This window comes from Hippocampus comes, unplaced genomic scaffold, assembly GCF_001891065.2.
Source record: "Hippocampus comes isolate QL1 unplaced genomic scaffold, H_comes_QL1_v1.1 scaffold58, whole genome shotgun sequence".
Classification (NCBI taxonomy): domain Eukaryota; kingdom Metazoa; phylum Chordata; class Actinopteri; order Syngnathiformes; family Syngnathidae; genus Hippocampus; species Hippocampus comes.
Genome location: NW_017805118.1, coordinates 239,918 through 255,965, shown reverse-complemented (window position 1 = coordinate 255,965; position 16,048 = coordinate 239,918). Strand labels below are relative to the sequence as shown.

General features: G+C 42.9%; 4 protein-coding genes across 7 annotated transcripts in view; all 4 read left to right on the top strand.

Annotated features, from left to right (window-relative positions):
• mettl9 (methyltransferase 9, His-X-His N1-histidine) overlaps positions 1-691 on the top strand; it is a 12,261-nt gene extending 11,570 nt beyond the window's left edge. The window contains exon 7 of the mRNA XM_019865734.1: positions 29-691. Coding sequence (XP_019721293.1) covers positions 29-180 — 152 coding nt within the window. The 3' untranslated portion in view covers positions 181-691. The remainder of the gene's footprint in view (positions 1-28) is intronic.
• Positions 692-1,753: 1,062 nt separating this feature from the next.
• LOC109513343 (ER lumen protein-retaining receptor 2) lies at positions 1,754-4,882 on the top strand. The gene is made up of 5 exons (XM_019865731.1): positions 1,754-2,088; positions 2,648-2,748; positions 2,950-3,108; positions 3,524-3,776; positions 3,905-4,882. Exons 1-5 carry the CDS (start codon positions 1,998-2,000, stop codon positions 3,937-3,939), a joined length of 639 nt encoding a protein of 212 aa, XP_019721290.1. The 5' UTR covers positions 1,754-1,997; the 3' UTR covers positions 3,940-4,882.
• Positions 4,883-4,994: 112 nt separating this feature from the next.
• LOC109513319 (zinc finger protein 572-like) lies at positions 4,995-9,541 on the top strand. 2 transcript variants are annotated; one of them, XM_019865640.1, is made up of 7 exons: positions 4,995-5,671; positions 5,773-5,975; positions 6,074-6,160; positions 6,283-6,381; positions 6,528-6,638; positions 6,702-6,825; positions 7,067-9,541. In XM_019865640.1, the coding sequence occupies exons 1-7, from the start codon at positions 5,662-5,664 to the stop codon at positions 8,863-8,865; spliced, it is 2,433 nt and encodes an 810-aa protein (XP_019721199.1). In that variant the 5' UTR covers positions 4,995-5,661; the 3' UTR covers positions 8,866-9,541. The 2 variants fall into 2 exon arrangements, with proteins under 2 accessions (XP_019721199.1, XP_019721200.1); XM_019865641.1 differs by lacking the exon at positions 4,995-5,671 and having other exon boundaries at positions 5,877-5,975; positions 6,102-6,160.
• Positions 9,542-10,226: 685 nt separating this feature from the next.
• On the top strand, positions 10,227-14,947 carry LOC109513318 (zinc finger protein 271-like). Of its 3 annotated transcripts, none has more exons than XM_019865636.1 (7): positions 10,227-10,424; positions 11,157-11,359; positions 11,559-11,660; positions 11,764-11,859; positions 12,028-12,138; positions 12,278-12,401; positions 12,610-14,947. In XM_019865636.1, exons 1-7 carry the CDS (start codon positions 10,397-10,399, stop codon positions 14,610-14,612), a joined length of 2,667 nt encoding a protein of 888 aa, XP_019721195.1. In that variant the 5' UTR covers positions 10,227-10,396; the 3' UTR covers positions 14,613-14,947. The 3 variants fall into 3 exon arrangements, with proteins under 3 accessions (XP_019721195.1, XP_019721196.1, XP_019721197.1); XM_019865637.1 differs by lacking the exon at positions 10,227-10,424 and adding an exon at positions 10,461-10,609; XM_019865638.1 differs by lacking the exon at positions 10,227-10,424 and having other exon boundaries at positions 11,156-11,248; positions 11,323-11,359.
• Positions 14,948-16,048: the final 1,101 nt, after the last annotated feature.

The window sequence follows — 16,048 nt, the reverse complement described above, 5'->3', positions numbered from 1 at the left end:
TGGGAGGAGCAAGTCACGAATCTGTCACATGACGTCTTCCGAAAATCAGGATTTGAGGTAGAGACTGTGACCCGCTTGCCATACCTATGTGAAGGGGACATGTACAACGATTACTACGTTCTTGATGATGCAGTTTTTGTTCTTAAGGCGTCAAACGTGACTGAAGACTCTGGTCAGTGAAAAATGAATCTTGACCAATTTTGCCAAAATGAACTTTGAAAAGGTGGGTTAAAGTCAGTCAAAAGACTGACAAATATTTTTCTTGTTTTAAACAAAAAAGGGGTTGGAAGCGCCGGAATTATGTTTACCAAACATTTTGTGTGACTGTGATACCTCGCCATTTTAAAACAGGTCACTTTATTCCCATACCTCAAAACGGTGTACGGTGCCGGGATGGTACAGTAAGAGCTACACATCGCTATACTGTACTGTATCATGTTCTTGTTTGGGAAGTGTAAAAATTGTTTCTTTCCATATCAATGTGAAAAAAATCTTATCTAAATGCACATTTATTGACATGGTTTAAATGACTGATTTTATACTGATTTACATGATGCTAGTTATAAAGGTTCCCTCAAGTGAAACTTTTTTTTCACTGGTTTAAAAAAAAAAGCATGCATTGAAATCTAATTCATTTACTCATCATGTACAGATTCAAAGATAAAACCAAATATAGATTAAACTTTTAAATGTGCCATTATTGCTTCTTTTTGATGATGTAATATGAATCTACAAAATAGCAAATAAGAAGGTACCGGTACCATTTTGTCGCTGTCGGGCGGAAACCCAGTCTGTCCAAATATGTTCAATTTAATCTTTTTTCAACAATTCGATGCTCTTGAAGTTTTATAAAACTTTGCCTCTAACCTCACTTGGCAGAGTCATTCGACTTAGGAGGCACCTAAAAATGGAAAATATATTTTTAGACGTTCGATGCTCTTGAAGTTTTATAAAACTTTGCCTCTTCTAACCTCACTTGGCAGAGTCATTCGACTTAGGTGGCACTTAAAAATGGAAAATATTTTTTTAGACTATAACAAATGAGAATAGTTGGATTACATATATTTGAGAAGACATGTTTAGCTGCAATCGATTGCTGTAATGCTACGTTTGGTAACTCCAACAAGTTTTTTTTTTCCTGATTTGGTGAAAAGGAGCCACTTTAGAGATGCAAGAATTCCGCCCTACAACGGAATTTGTTTGATCAACTTTTGGAATGTTTACACACTTTTTGTTTGCGCTGTCAATGAACCAACAAATGAGAATAGTTGGATTACATATATTTGAGAAGGCATGTTTAGTTGCAATCGATTGGTGTAATGCTTCGTTTGGTGACTCCAGCAAGTTTTTTTTTCTGATTTGGTGAAAAGGAGCCACTTGAGAGATGCAAGAATTCCGCCCTACAGCGGAATTTGTTTGATCAACTTTTGGAAAATGTCGCATTTTTACACACTTTTTGTTTGCGCTGTCAAGGAACCAGTGCTACCAACCCCATGGGAACACGACCAAGATTCCGAAGTTCCAATCATTGTTTATGTATGCACACAATATACTCACAAAACTGAGTACATCCCTCACATTTTTTGGAAATATTTGACATATTTTTATGGGATAACACTGAATTGTCGTAATGGCGCAAATTAAGTGTGGCTTTTTGCTTCCATTTATGTGTCCACGCGGAATGAATAAATTCCGAGTTTTTCGTCTGAAATTAAACGCAACACGCGTGTGCATAAATTATAACTACGAAAACTCCTATTCTGATTGGTCGAGCCCGGAAGCGGATACGATGTCCTATTGGCTGTTGTCTTGGTCACGTCCCCGAGCCACGTCGCGCATTACTCGCCATTTTCCCCTCAATCTTAGCGAGATACAATCACTTTATCCTCGTCGGGGGTATCAAAAGCGATCTGGCCACACATATTTCGTTATTGAAGACTATTTTAGATCATCGCGGACTCTTCGTTCCTCTCACATCTGCTGGAGCTCTCTGAAACATGAACATCTTCAGGCTAACCGGCGATCTGTCTCACCTAGCAGCCATCATCATCTTGCTGCTAAAAATCTGGAAAACCCGGTCTTGTGCCGGTAAGTCTTCACATCCCTTCATCAGAAACCTTTTACCACTTCATAAAGTGCAGATAACTTAACGTCATTTGTAATTCCATAATTCGATAATAAGCGTATCTGTCGTATCATGCTTTGCAGCTAGTTGTAGCTAACCTGCAAATGTCGCTTGTCACAGGTGTGCCCTGTCGTAAGGCATTTAATGATTAAGACATGTTTGGCAGCCCAATTGCTGCACAATTAATTGCAGCATAATTTGGTGTGCGATTAATCAAAGAGTACCTGCCGTTGGTTCATAGTCTCGTTGTGCAACTTTTGTTAGAGCAGCAGGCCCCTCGCTTTACGTGAAAAGGTTTCAGTTCGGTTGATCTTAGAACAGTAACCCGAGCTGTATTGTAAATGTATTTTGACAAGAAAGCTGACTATGTTGTCTGATCACTGACTGACGTGGCTTCAAACAGCACCTTCCACTCTTGTCAGAGTTGCCCTAGACGAATCAAGGCGACTCATTTCCATCATCACCGACAACAAAGAATCATTCGGGTGCATTTATGCAACGGGATTTTTGGTCTCTTGTCAGGAATTTCCGGAAAGAGTCAGATCCTGTTTGCCTTGGTCTTCACCACTCGCTACTTGGACCTGCTCACATCCTTCATTTCCGTCTACAATACAACCATGAAGGTGGGACACGTTGCTCATCCTGAAGTTTAAATAATTGGTGTGTTCCTCAAAGGTTTTCAACGCAGTTCTGAGGACCTGATGAGATGCTAAATTGGCATGCCTTTGTTGACAGGCGGTTGCTTGACAATGTGGATGGGCGTTACATCTGCAGCTGATTGAACGCAGAGCAAGGGAGTGACTGTTGCCCATTTTGTCTTTCAGATGATCTATATCGGATGTGCATATGCCACCCTGTACCTGATCTACATGAAGTTCAAAGCGACGTATGATGGAAACCACGACACGTTCCGAGTGGAGTTTCTCGTCGTTCCTATCAGTGGCCTCGCGTTTCTCGTTAATCACGACTTCTCTCCGCTGGAGGTCAGACATTCCGCATGTTTGCATGCCCTCCCAAGATAGGAAAATTCAGATTTTTTTTCTTTAACCTCCTGCAGGATATCCTGATATTGCTGTTGTAGATAGTGGAAACAATCCAGCTAAAATCTGAGGAAAAATATGCACCCAAAAATCCCAACTGTCATCATACATGACATAGGGAATGTCTCCATTGTGAGACAAATAAAGGTTTTCTTATCTTGTATGGGACATCTATTGAGACTTGTGAATTTACACCCAGGGTAAAAGCAAGTCCGCCGCTGTAACATCGAAATCTCCACATTAAAACTTAAAATTTGACGCATAAGATGACAGCGGTCTTTCCGCTTTTGTGTGCCGCTCCGCCGACTTGTTTGTAACCTCTTCAACGTAGCGTTCCTTTCATTCTGTTCTGCTCCAGATCCTGTGGACTTTCTCCATTTATTTGGAGTCAGTGGCCATCCTGCCGCAGCTCTTTATGATCAGCAAGACGGGCGAGGCTGAGACCATCACCACACACTACTTGTTCTTCTTGGGCCTCTATAGAGCCCTATACCTCATCAACTGGATATGGAGGTTCTACTTTGAGGGATTCTTCGACATGATCGCCATTGTTGCAGGGGTGGTGCAAACCATCCTCTACTGCGACTTCTTCTACTTGTACGTCACGAAAGGCAAGCGCCGTCTTTGCCTTTTTATAGGGTCCACTGACAGATGTCTACTACATCTACCACGCTACTGTAGTGTAATGTTCTTCTTTCCCGTGACTCATTTGTGCCACACGCTTTCAATCTCGTTGTAGTGCTCAAAGGAAAGAAGCTAAGTTTGCCTGCTTAAGTGCCAAAATGGAGCATATTGGTAGACTGAAGGAGGGGGACAGGCCGGGCGGAGGAGACGCAGCGGATACCTCGAAGCCCCCTCTCCACATTCACCACCACTCCCTCCTCTTCCCCTCCCGCAACAGTAAGATGCTTGAGACAGAGCAAGCAGGAGCGGCTGTCTGCATCGTCTACTGACCCAGCATCAGAATGTCTGCAGAAGCTCGCCCCAGGATTTTTTTTTTTTTCTGTCTGATGCATCTTGCATTACCTTTTTTTGTATGACTTTGTATAAAGGACAACAAAGTGGTAAATATTTTCTACGTGAAAAGGAAAAGTTATCCAAAAATGTTTGGAAATTTTGTTGCATTTACAATTCATTTGGCCTTGTATAATATTCAAACGGTTATAAGTGGGATATTATTCAGTTTGGGATGGGATGGATGTTCTAAATAAATGCACACTGCTTTTCTTTCACTTCTATTTTGAGAGGAAGACATTGCATCCTCCAAAGTTGGTGAAAAAATCTAAACCTTCAGTTTTAGCAGTAAACAGCCACTTTTTTTAACGTGATTTCTACATTCACAGTAAAAAAAGTAAAACAGCATGATTGGAATTTAGGAGTACTATAGTTGAAGTGCTTACACAGTTGATCAGTATCTGCTATTAAACCATGTTGAATAGATTGCTTATTAAATATATTCAACACAGTATGTTACAAATCCGGGGTAAACTTTCTCCAAACATCACATTCACGACGCGGTGGCTGCACACATCTTATTTTTTTTCCTAATGAACAAGTACCAATGGTCACACTGTTGTGTATACCGTAAGTGTAACTTTTAAAGCATTCTTTTGCTCTTACAGGTTCCTCTCGTTTACGCAGTCAATTCAAAACTTTTAAATTACCAGCTGTGTCCACGTGTTGGCAATTCATCACAAATAAAGATTATGAAATCGCTTGTCTTTCAGTTGTTACTATTACAAAGAGAACCACGCAGACGTAGAAAATGCTTTTATTATTGCATAGTACACATTTTTTTTTGGGGGGGGGGTTGAACTTCAATATAAGCCATTTACATTCACTGTTTTTAATGTATTACAAAGTCCATATTCAAGTTCCTCGAGAGTGACAAGGAAGCAATTCGGTCTCAAAGTTAAGGGGCGGATTACTGTTTTCGAATTGACGTTGATGCATGTGGTATTTACCCAGAATTATTACAATTTTGCAGGTTTTAAGTATTAATAATCGTTAAAAAAACCTCAGCACATGCGCAGTTAAGACGTTCTTACGCTCATTTCCGAACTGGTCATTCAGTCTTCCGACCGCATCAAAATCATCTTAAAATTAATTTTAAAAAAAATGACGTTGGCAACCAATTTTGTGCGTGAGATATGTCGAGGCCTGTTTGTGAGAAGTGGAATTATTGCGGATACTGCGAAGTGCAAGTCGGACACAAAATACCGTAGGACAAAGCTAGCTCGAACGGCTAGTTGAGTCGCTGTAGTTTGACGATTGGAGAATTATTTATACTATACACGCCAACCGCAATATACAAACATTGTTCTAGAAATTGCGAGTATTGTCAGCACATATGATGACAACTTTACTCGTTACCTTTAATTACGAGCTAACGGCCTCGGATGATTCGAAATACAAATTTTAAACAAGAACACGCTGAGTTGAAGGGAAATTGGAAAAGTCGCCGCATTTACTGTCAGGACTCGAAGGGAAATAAATATGAATACAGGTACAGTCGTTTTAAAAGTGTACACGAGTTAATATACTTACTCGGTAGGTGAATGGTTATCTAATGCAATTGGAAAATGAACCTCTTCATATTTCATTTAGGTGTGCAACTTCCATTGTCTGCGTTGCGCCTCCTGGTCTCACCGGTTAAGATCGTTTCTGCTGCAATCTGGCAAATCATCGAGCATCGAGTTGTGGCTGATTATGGCATGCTGGAGGATTTTGTTTCCATGGTGACAGACGTTGTGCCAGAGTTGCTGACCAACTGTCAGCGGACACAACTCGTCCTGGGCCTCAGAGCACAGGTTAGGTGGCCAAATCCAAATTAGGACGCAAGCGCTTACTAACGTACTGATAGTAAAAGTTAAATCCTAAAATGTCATTTCATTCCTTCTGATTCTAGCTGATCCTGGAGTTATGTCGTTTCGAAGGCGAGGCTCATTCCAGTGATGTAGAGCAACACCTGGATAGGATGAACATCCTTGTCAAGGTATTCAATTTTGCACGAGTTTGAGGTCACCTCATTTGAACATCACAAAACATATCCTGTGCTTTATGGAATGGTTGCGCGTTTTTTATCTGCTGCTCATGAGATTTCACGATATTTTGCAGACCTGTGCTGTAAACGACGATGTTAATCCATGCGCAAGTTTTGTGGATTTTGTGAAATACTTGCTGAACAATCCTGCAGAGAGGGAACACTTTTTCACTGTAAGTGCGAGTGTTACAAACCTAATGAAACACTCAGGGTGAAAGCCCTCGAAAGAAAAAAAAAAGTTTTTGTTTAATGCGTGGCAAACTTTAACTTATGACTGGTGGCAATAAACAGGGGTTCACTGGATTTGTTTTCCTTGTAGGAGGTTTTTCCCAAGGAGTTTGGCCCATCATACGATAAGGCTCTTAAGTCCCTGATGGAACTCTTTCTTTCCAGACTTGAGACATTTCTCCCTGGGCAAACCTTCCAACAGGTACAGACAAGAAAAATAACATTACAAAGACTTTCGTTGTATTCACTATTTACTTTCATGTAGGTTGCCACCACGTGCGGTGAGGTGTCCTCTGTTCTGGGAGACTCCTTGAAGACCATGCGGAGCTGTGATGCGCTCAGAACTCTGCTTCGGCATCACAAGTCCCGCAACCTTCTTGGACACAATGGCAAGTCTTTTGCAGTTTCCTTGATTTGATTTGATTTTGCAATTTGAGAACAGTTTCTCCCATCCACTGAGGCACGTGGTGTCTTATTTTCAGCTTGAAGTTACCAGATGCGGTTTCTTGTCTTCGTAAAGGGTTATACTGTACATTTTCAGGCTGAATATACACCAGATGTTTTGTGTGCTGACCTTCTAATCGAATAATGAATTGAGCACCAAAATGTTCTAATTTTGTCCCTTGACAGATATTTACTCGGATGACACCTCCATCGTGTCTGCTCTCAAGTGTGCCGCAGTCAAAGATATTTTCTTGCAGGAGACTCTTGCATGTACATCTTCTCCACATAAAGAAGCTAAAACAACCACCACAGGGAATCGGGGCATGGTAGCGCTCGATGAAGCTCCTGGAATGGTTGAGTGTGCTTCTAAAGAAATCCCAAATAATGAAGAAAATGTCGAAAGTCAAATGAGAACGGATAGCTGCGTTGAAGGGAAAACACTTGATGGGTCTTTACAGTCTGGATCTTTGTGTTTGAACCAAGGACCAAGGACGAAAACGACTTTGGCGGAAGAGAACAAAGTTGGGCTTGGCGGTAAAGAGGAGCTCCCGGTTAAGAAATCCGTTTCCAGTTCGATGAAAGCATCGATGGTGATACCTTCGGATTACTCTGACATCGAAGACAATGGAAGCGAAGAATCTTCCTGGTCTTTCTACTCAGATGAGGACTCTCGCGGTTATCCAAGTCCGTGGTCCGGATGCTCTGGTGAGGATGTGACCTCTGTCGGGTCATCTCCAAATGTCTTAAATAAGGTCACTCCCGTCAGAAACGAAGACAAACTATCAGCGGCTTGCAGCACAAAGCGTCTCACCAGCCAAAAGAGCGCTCCTCAAAAAAAGCCCCGTCAAGTCATGTGCTTCATCTGCAACGAGCAAGTGAGCACCAACCTGAAAACTCACTTGAGAACCCACTTTCCGGACGGTCAATACACCTGCCCGCAATGCAACAGCAGGTTTAAACTCTTCTCATCTCTGAAGAAGCATTTGGTCAAAAAATGCTACGAGCACGCTCAGCAGCGGGCGGAACCTGGGCCGGACCAGGATCTTTATAAATGCGACGGCTGCGAAAAGGCCTTCAAGCATAGCCGGTCACTGGAGGCCCACAAACAGACCCATGCCGAACTCTATTGCGGCGTGTGCAGGAAAGTCTTAAAGGACGCCGCGTCGTTGGAACGACATAAGGCCTCCCACACCGAGTTTCGGTGTACTCGCTGCGAGCAGACCTTCACTCTTTTCAAGCCCTTGCGCAGACATTATCAATATTTCCACAAGATTAGCAGACCCTTTAAGTGCATCTGCTGCTCCAAAACATTCTCCAGGCTTGAGCATTTAATCCGACACGAATGGAGGGACACCGGTCAGCTGCCGTTAAAGTGCAATATTTGCGCCATGGGATTTCGAAGCGATTACGATCTGGTTTCGCATCAGAGGGTTCACACAAAGGAGAAACCCTACCTCTGCGGAGAGTGTGGGAAAACCTTCTCCCAGAAGCCCAATCTGCTGCGGCACCATCGCCTCATCCACAGCGAGCAGAAAGACGAAAAGAAATACTTTTGCGCCGAGTGTCAGACGTCCTTTAAAGAGAAAGGGGCTCTGCTACAGCACCAGAAGCGCAAACACCTCAACGAAGTCACCCGCAGCCGTCTGTGCCCGTACTGCGGGAAGTCATTCTCGGCGTCATCCATCGCTCGGCATAAGTTGATCCACACCGGAGAGCGACCTTTAAAGTGCAACGCTCCCGATTGTGACAAGACCTTCTTGACGGCCACCGAGCGGAAGAAGCACTTTCTCATGCACCACTCGACCGAACGACCGTTCAAATGTGATATTTGCGGAAAGGGCTTCATCACAGTCGGGATACGGAATGAGCACGTGAAGCTCCATTCAGGCAAGAAGCCGTTTGTATGCGAAATTTGCATCAAGGGTTTCTCAAAGCGCCACACCTTGAATAGACACAAGAAACTTGTGCATGATGTTCTAAGTTAGGACCCGCTCCATTTACGAGTTCTGGTCCTTGCGTACCAAAATTTGAACACAAGTTGAGACGTGTCGTAGTCTTGTCACTAACACAGGAATGCTAAATGCTAATTAATGACTCCAAAGGGCTATTCTTCTTCCGTCTAATCTCGTTTTAATTCATAAAATGGGTCTGAAGATGACAGAGATAAATTTAACCGTGTCATGGACAGCGGTTACTACAGTGGACAGCTTTTATCATGTTATCGGGTGACAAGGTGCATGAAAGGGTGAAGTTATTGAACAACAATGTTGCGTCAGTATTTGTGAGATAAAGGTGTGTTAATGAATTTGCCAGTTTCATCTGCTTTTTTTGTGTATTATACTGAAAATGCTGAAGCTAAACAAATACCATTTCGGTTTGGATGCAATGAACTTTCTTGTCTGTTTGTTTCTTCCATATGTAAACTTTTTTTCTGATATTTCTCTTCAGTTAGGATTCAGGTCGTTTGTACAGAAAACTGAGTACCTGTTCACAAAATGGCCTACAAGCACACACCTAGGTGCAGCGATTGAAGTTATTGGATACATGGTTGGTGATGCATTTGTAACTTGATTTGAGAATATTTTGCCATGAACAAATTAGCAATGCATCATGTTCCTTTTTTTTCAATGTAAAAAAAAAAGAAGGCTTCCATCTTTTGCAGAGCTGTTCATTTTCTTGACTCACTGTCACCTTTATTTTTTTCATTTCTCTTAAATAGAGTCAGTGATGTATAAATAACATGATTCATTGTTGCTACCTTCGAACCGATTCTTGGTTAAAAACAAAGTTGAACATGTAGCTTGAGTACTTCTGAGTGGTAGGTGAGTTGCATTAGGATTTGAAACACTTCCAGTGAGGTATCGTCCAAATCAACTGATTGCTAAACAAAGAAACGATCTCGTGATTAAATATTGTTTTAAGGGAGTTTCTTCAACAAACATCTTGTAGCCTGGAACTTTTACGTCTGCGCCGCAGTATGTTCACTTGTCATTGTCACCTTCAGTAAAGCTGCAATATGGCAATAGTTGATTCACTGGTGAAAAGCACCAACGTGTGGAAATTATTCTTATCCAGGCCAAATTGTAGGTAGTTAGGGTCCATTTATTTAATAATTGTTTTTAAAAAATATTCTGCAGTCGCATCGGTAGTTATAGAAGCTGAACGCTCTTTTAAACACGAGACAAATTGGTCTGGCCCATCTTTAGATGACCCCATTGATTTTTTTTTTTTTTGTCGGAAATTGAAAAATACAACCACCCCCCTCCCTCAAGAAAATCGACATTGCGTAATCGTGAAAACATATTTGACAATTTGCGTAGGAAGTGGAACTAATAATTCGAAGAGTAATCCGCCGGAATATTATTCCGAACGGAACGCAAAGGAAACCGTTGACGCACAAAGCTCCGTTTCCTATGGTGTGTTTAGATGTCTGCTGTTTAAAAATAATCTTGGAGGAAGAGTGTTGACACACAGATGCACATTCGCCCCACCGCGGTGTAATGTGAATATATTAGGATGGATGAAGGTTCCTCCGAACAACCCGGTGAGTAAAAACTGGGCGGATTAGTTTAGCTAGGCCTCAACGCAGTTGGACGCGCGGGAATAGCATTGCTAACTCATGTTGGATACGAGTTTGTTGCTAAAATTACTTTCGTTGGTGGGCGGAAACTATTTCATTTACGTTACTTAAATTGCTTGTCGCTGACTTGATGCGGCGTTTGCTTCATAGTATGTGCTAATTTTTGTGAATTTAGATTCCGTCTTCCGCTCCCTTAGCAGTCACAAGCTAAGATTAGCAATCGATGTAGGCTGGTTCCAAACCGAACAAATCGGGTCGAACGAATGATAAGATTTAGCACTGCCATTTGCAGTTAAACTAAGCATTTATGCAGACATGCGTTTATCATTCTGATCGAATGAAATCGCTATCGAATTGTGCTCTGTAGTAAGGAACGGCTAGTATGTATGGGTTAATGCGTCAATTGAGATGAAAGCTAAAATTTTTTTATTAATGTCGGCATCCTTTCAGATTTCCTTGCACTGTATATGTGGAAAAACGGGTTTTCCCCGAGCTGGTCTGAGTTGCTCTGTTCCCAGACGATATATAAATATTTGCTGTCTCTATAAAATGTACTTATTAGTTACGATTTGTTGCGTCACATTTGAACCACTTGGCAAAATGTATACCGGTACTTAAGTACGTGTTTGCGCAAAAGTATCAATGTCCTTGTATAACATGTCCATGATATAGTTATACATTTCTCTCCACGTTCAGGTCCCTCTCTCCCCCTCCCCACTCTGCGCCTCCTGGTCTCACCGATTCGTCTGATCTCTGCAGCCATCTGGCAGACAATAGATCAGAAGATTGTATCGGATTATGGACTGCTTGAGGAGTTTGTATTTATGGTTACTGAAATTGTTCCTCAACTCCTTTCGACCAGGCAACGTGCGGAACTAATTTTGGGTCTTCGAGCACGGGTAAGAAAACGTTCTGAACTCTTATCTCAAGTCATACCTCCATCTGTTGAGCAAATTTGTGAATGCAAAATGTGGCTAAAATTATATTGAGCAAGTGGTCATTATGTTGTGACCATGTCAGTAAATTTACCTTGTTAAAAAAAATGCGGTATCGTAATCTTCAATTATTGAAGTATTATTTTTCTCTTTATGTCTGCAGCTCATTCTGGAGTTGTGCCGCTCTGAGGAGACTGCCAACATCCAAACCATCCAGCCACATCTCGACCGTATGCAAAACCTTCAATCGCTTTGGAAAGTAGAGGTGAGTGGCGTGGTAAACCATTTTGAAACTCTCCTTGTTTATAGTCGTCCAATTTTCGCTGACCTTTCTCTATTTTGACCTTTTGTTTTCTCTTTTTTTTCAGATTGATAATGCAACACCAGACATTTCAGAGTCTCATTTTATGAACCTTGTGCGGAATTTGCTGAGAAATTGTGTCGAGAGAGAGAACTTTTTTCAAGTAAGTTTATTTTTCACCTGAATGGCACCAAAATGTATTTGCACCTTGCAGTCATGTTGCTCACGCCCTGCTAATGTCACATCAATTTCATATACCTTGACCGTGATGCATGAGACTGTTTGCTTTGCCTGGCGATCTCAGAAGCAAAGATGAATTTTCTGTGTGCAGGATGTTTTTCCTGAAGATTTTGGTCCCACATACGACAAAGCAATCCAGACATTGATGTGGCTCTTTCTGTCCCGGCTCGAAAAGCTTATTCCAACTCAGTCTCTCCAGCAGGTAGGTCGCAACACACCCGAGTTTGTAAAATCCTGTTATATTCCATGATCTAGAATATGCACATCAGTGCCGCAGCTAGCCATCATTGGATTTTAAATCTTAAACACAGGTTAGTTACCATTTTGCTTCTCTTTGTTAGATCGCATCATTGCTAAGTGATTCCTCTTCAGTTCTGAGAGAGTGCTTGGAGTCTTACACCATGTCTCAGGGGCTCAAAACCGCGTTGGACACTCACAAAGACGTCAGCCAGTTGCAGGATGTTGGTAAGCATCGAGCATCCCGTCTTCATAGCTTTTCAATGAAAAAAAATTGTCATGAAGTGTTGTTTTTTTTTTTTTTCTCCTTTTAACTTTGGTACCCCAAACTGGATTAAGTATTAGGCTAATGATGCTTCCAATTTATTGTGAGCAAATAGGCAACCAATGTGGGCTGATTAGATGAATGTTAATCGAGTCCTCTCTTTATTTCTAGAATCTTGTGAGGTCGACAGTGGCATCTTGTCCGCTCTATGTCTTCCTCCTGCGGAAAGAGATGCCATGCTCAATCAGCCAGCAGCAACGGATCCAGAGACTAGCGCGGTCTACACAGACTGCACAGAGATGGAGGTCGAAGCTGGCAACAAAATGCCATTTTCCGAGGAAAGTGTGCAAAAAAAGTGGTTCGGAATTGATCAGGAAGAGAAGCCAGACGTTGGCGCGGGGGCCGCTCAAGAAGGAACAGGTGCGGATCATTGCGTAATGGAAGCGCACCATGACAACCTATCTGAAACTCTAATCATAGGGGAGGATGGCAAGGTGACGGTACTCGACAGCTTAGTGAAAACGCCCAACAGACGCGGGAGGAAAAAGAAGCGTCTTGACGATGAAGATTTTCAAATGCCGGCGGCCGCGCGGGATCCAGACTTTGACATGATGAAAAGACCGGTGCGAAAGAACCGCGGACTCAAGATGAAGCGGCTCCTGTCGCAGTGGCGAAAATCTGGAAGGTCGCCAGCCGCCGACAGTAGTCCAAAAAGGTTTTCGAGCTCTCTCGTCTCGGCCAAAGGCGATGACTTGGATGACAGAACGTGCGGCGTGTGCGGCAAAGTGGTGAGCCATGCCAGATTCTTGGAGCGTCACATGAGTCAACATGCCGAAGAGTTGACTTACTCCTGCACGGTGTGTCAAAGAAATTTCAAGAACTTCCGCTGGCTGCAGCAGCATAAATGCCAAAGTGTGACGACCGAGACGGAAGCCCAGAAAGAGAACGCGGACGGAGAAGACGACAAGTCCGCTATCCTCATTTGTGAGCCGGGCAACGAAGCCGTGCCGACAGACAGCACCGCAGACGACCCCGATTACGCGCCCGCTGGAGGAAAGCGGACCACCAAGGAGCCGGGACACAAGAGCCCAGACGACACTAAAACCATCCTGGACGGTCCATTCTATTGTCCCCACTGCAGCGCGGAGTTCAAGTGCAAGCAGACCTTTCGGTTTCATTTAAGAAACATCTGCTACAACGAGCAACAGGTGGATCCCGATCAACCCGAAGACATCCGGCATTGTTTCCGCTGCAACGAATGCGACAAGGCCTTCAAGTACAAGTCCACCTTGGATTCGCACAAGCAAACGCACAACCCGCTGTACTGCGAGGTTTGCATGAAGCTGGTGCGCGATTCGGAGGCGCTGGCCATGCATAAAGAGTCGCACACGCCGTTCCAGTGCAACCAGTGCGAGGATAGCTTCCCCGTGTTCAAGGCGCTGCACAAGCACTACATCGACGTCCACAATCCCGCCGAGCCTTTTACGTGCACCCACTGCCAGATGACGTTTGTCAGTTTGAAGCGTTTCATCCGACACGAATGGAAACACACCGGCTACCAGCCCTTTCAGTGCCCCCATTGCTCCAAAAGATTCCGATCGTACTCGGACCTCGTGGAGCATCAGAAAAAACACACTAAGGCCTATCCCTTCCTCTGCTGGGAGTGCGGCAAGAAATTCCGTCACGGCGTCACCCTGACGAGGCACGTCGAGCGCGTGCATCAGTCCGGCGAACTGCTCAGCGATAAAGCGTTACCGACGTTTGCCTGCGGCCAGTGCGAGAAGAGCTTCACCTCGAGGAGATGCCTCCTGAAACACGATAACTTCCATCACAAAGGCATGCGCTTCCCGTGCGAGCATTGCGGAAAGGGATTCTTCGGTAAAGACGCGCTCGTGAGGCACACTTTGATCCACACGGGCGAAAGGCCTTTCAAATGCGACGACTGCGACAAGTCTTTCCGTTCCTCGGCTGAACTGAAAATCCATCGCAGGTACCATACAGGGGAAAGGCCCTTTAAGTGTAGCATCTGCGATAAAGGTTTTGTCCAGTCCTGTTTTCTCACGCTACACATGCGAACCCACACTGGAGAGAGACCCTATGTTTGTGCGATCTGTAACAAAGCCTTTTCCAGTTTACACGGCCTAAAAAGACATCGCAGGCTTGTCCATGCATAGTTGAGGCAAACTTGGGTTCCACCGGATTAAAAATAGGACGTGGTTATGACAGGCTTTGTGGCTCCAAATGTTTATTATGAATATTTGAGGCACAGAGACAAAAGTGAAGTTGGGGGGGATTGGAACTAAATTAACGGGAAAGGGGGTGACTCGTCCTTCCTTTGTGATTGTCACAACGTCGCTTGTAAAGAACTCATGAAATTGTAAATTGCTAAAATAATGTAACTGTATTTTTTACAGAAACGTTTGCTGTAGTTCTACATAAGGTTAATATGTGCAAATGATAAAACAATAACTTGTTTGGGAATAAATTCAGCTTTCTTCAACGAATCGAACTTTATTTCTGTTGGTTACTGACGACTGTATTTGCACTTCACACCATGCCAGTTTTTTCTCAAAAGCGAGCCCCCCCCCCAAAAAAAAACCTATAATGTAAGAAGATCCAATGTCATACAGCAAAACAGACATTTAGCATATATTTTTTAACAGATTTCAAAATGAGAAGTGAGAATCTTACTTCTTTGTGTCCACTGATCTGTTATCATGTCACAGGACTAAAACTATGCAGAGGTGTTGATGGACTGGTAAACAAGTACCGTACATTTTAGTGCAATAACCTTCATATTTCTCTATTAATTTCATACAGTGACTACAGATTAGCATTTTTGTGTTTTGATTACAGTATCCATTTCACTTGATTACAGTACCTTGTGAACAAGTTTACCTGCTGCATCTATTAACATTTCCAATATGTTACAGTTTGTCCAAGTTCCTCCCTCAGTCAACATTTAACCAGCCGCTGTCAATAAATGTTAGGCATGCTCAAAATCTGCGGATGGTGGAGAAAAGCTGGCCTTTTAAGTCAACGTAAAAAAAGTACTAAGGCAATTACTGTATATTGCTTATGACTGTTACAAGCCAATTGAGTTGTTTATCCATATTGCTTTAACGCTAGAATCTGAGGGAATGCGCGAGAAAGCCTGTTTCTGCGGACAAGCGCTAAAGACTGGATCCTGTACGACCTCGCTGGCCGGCAGTTTTCCTTTCGGTAATGAATGACAAGTTGCACTGGAGGACCCCAAGGCAGTGTTCTGGCAACTTTCCTTTTCTTGGAATTCTGGTTCATGCATTGCATGATGGAGATGTGTGGAAAACAGGCAAGTACTCACACTGTGCTCCAGGATGCTGAAATACAAGTAAAAGTACTGATTCAACACCTGTAACTGTAAGGAAGCTGATAGCTTGACAAAAGAAAATACAGTAATCACACACAAAAATATTTACCTGTAACAATAAAAATAATCTTGCATGTGACATCGTTTCCTAAACCAAAAAGTTGTTGGTGTTGCTATCAGAATGCATCCATGTAGCTTTGATAACAGTAATAAAAAATGATAAATCAAGAAATACATCTGATTTGTACAAGCCTGTGATTT

Excerpts from the sequence above, each read along its gene's own strand:
- LOC109513343 (XM_019865731.1), top strand. The coding sequence starts at position 1,998 with ATGAACATCTTCAGGCTAACCGGCGATCTGTCTCACCTAGCAGCCATC. Across the intron at positions 2,089-2,647 it reads GAAAACCCGGTCTTGTGCCG|GAATTTCCGGAAAGAGTCAG; the intron begins GTAAGTCTTCAC and ends GTCTCTTGTCAG. Across the intron at positions 3,777-3,904 it reads CTACTTGTACGTCACGAAAG|TGCTCAAAGGAAAGAAGCTA; the intron begins GCAAGCGCCGTC and ends ATCTCGTTGTAG.
- LOC109513319 (XM_019865640.1), top strand. Across the intron at positions 5,976-6,073 it reads TCCTGGGCCTCAGAGCACAG|CTGATCCTGGAGTTATGTCG; the intron begins GTTAGGTGGCCA and ends TTCTGATTCTAG. Across the intron at positions 6,639-6,701 it reads CTGGGCAAACCTTCCAACAG|GTTGCCACCACGTGCGGTGA; the intron begins GTACAGACAAGA and ends ACTTTCATGTAG.
- LOC109513318 (XM_019865636.1), top strand. The coding sequence starts at position 10,397 with ATGGATGAAGGTTCCTCCGAACAACCCG. Across the intron at positions 11,661-11,763 it reads AATCGCTTTGGAAAGTAGAG|ATTGATAATGCAACACCAGA; the intron begins GTGAGTGGCGTG and ends CTTTTTTTTCAG. Across the intron at positions 12,139-12,277 it reads CAACTCAGTCTCTCCAGCAG|ATCGCATCATTGCTAAGTGA; the intron begins GTAGGTCGCAAC and ends TCTCTTTGTTAG.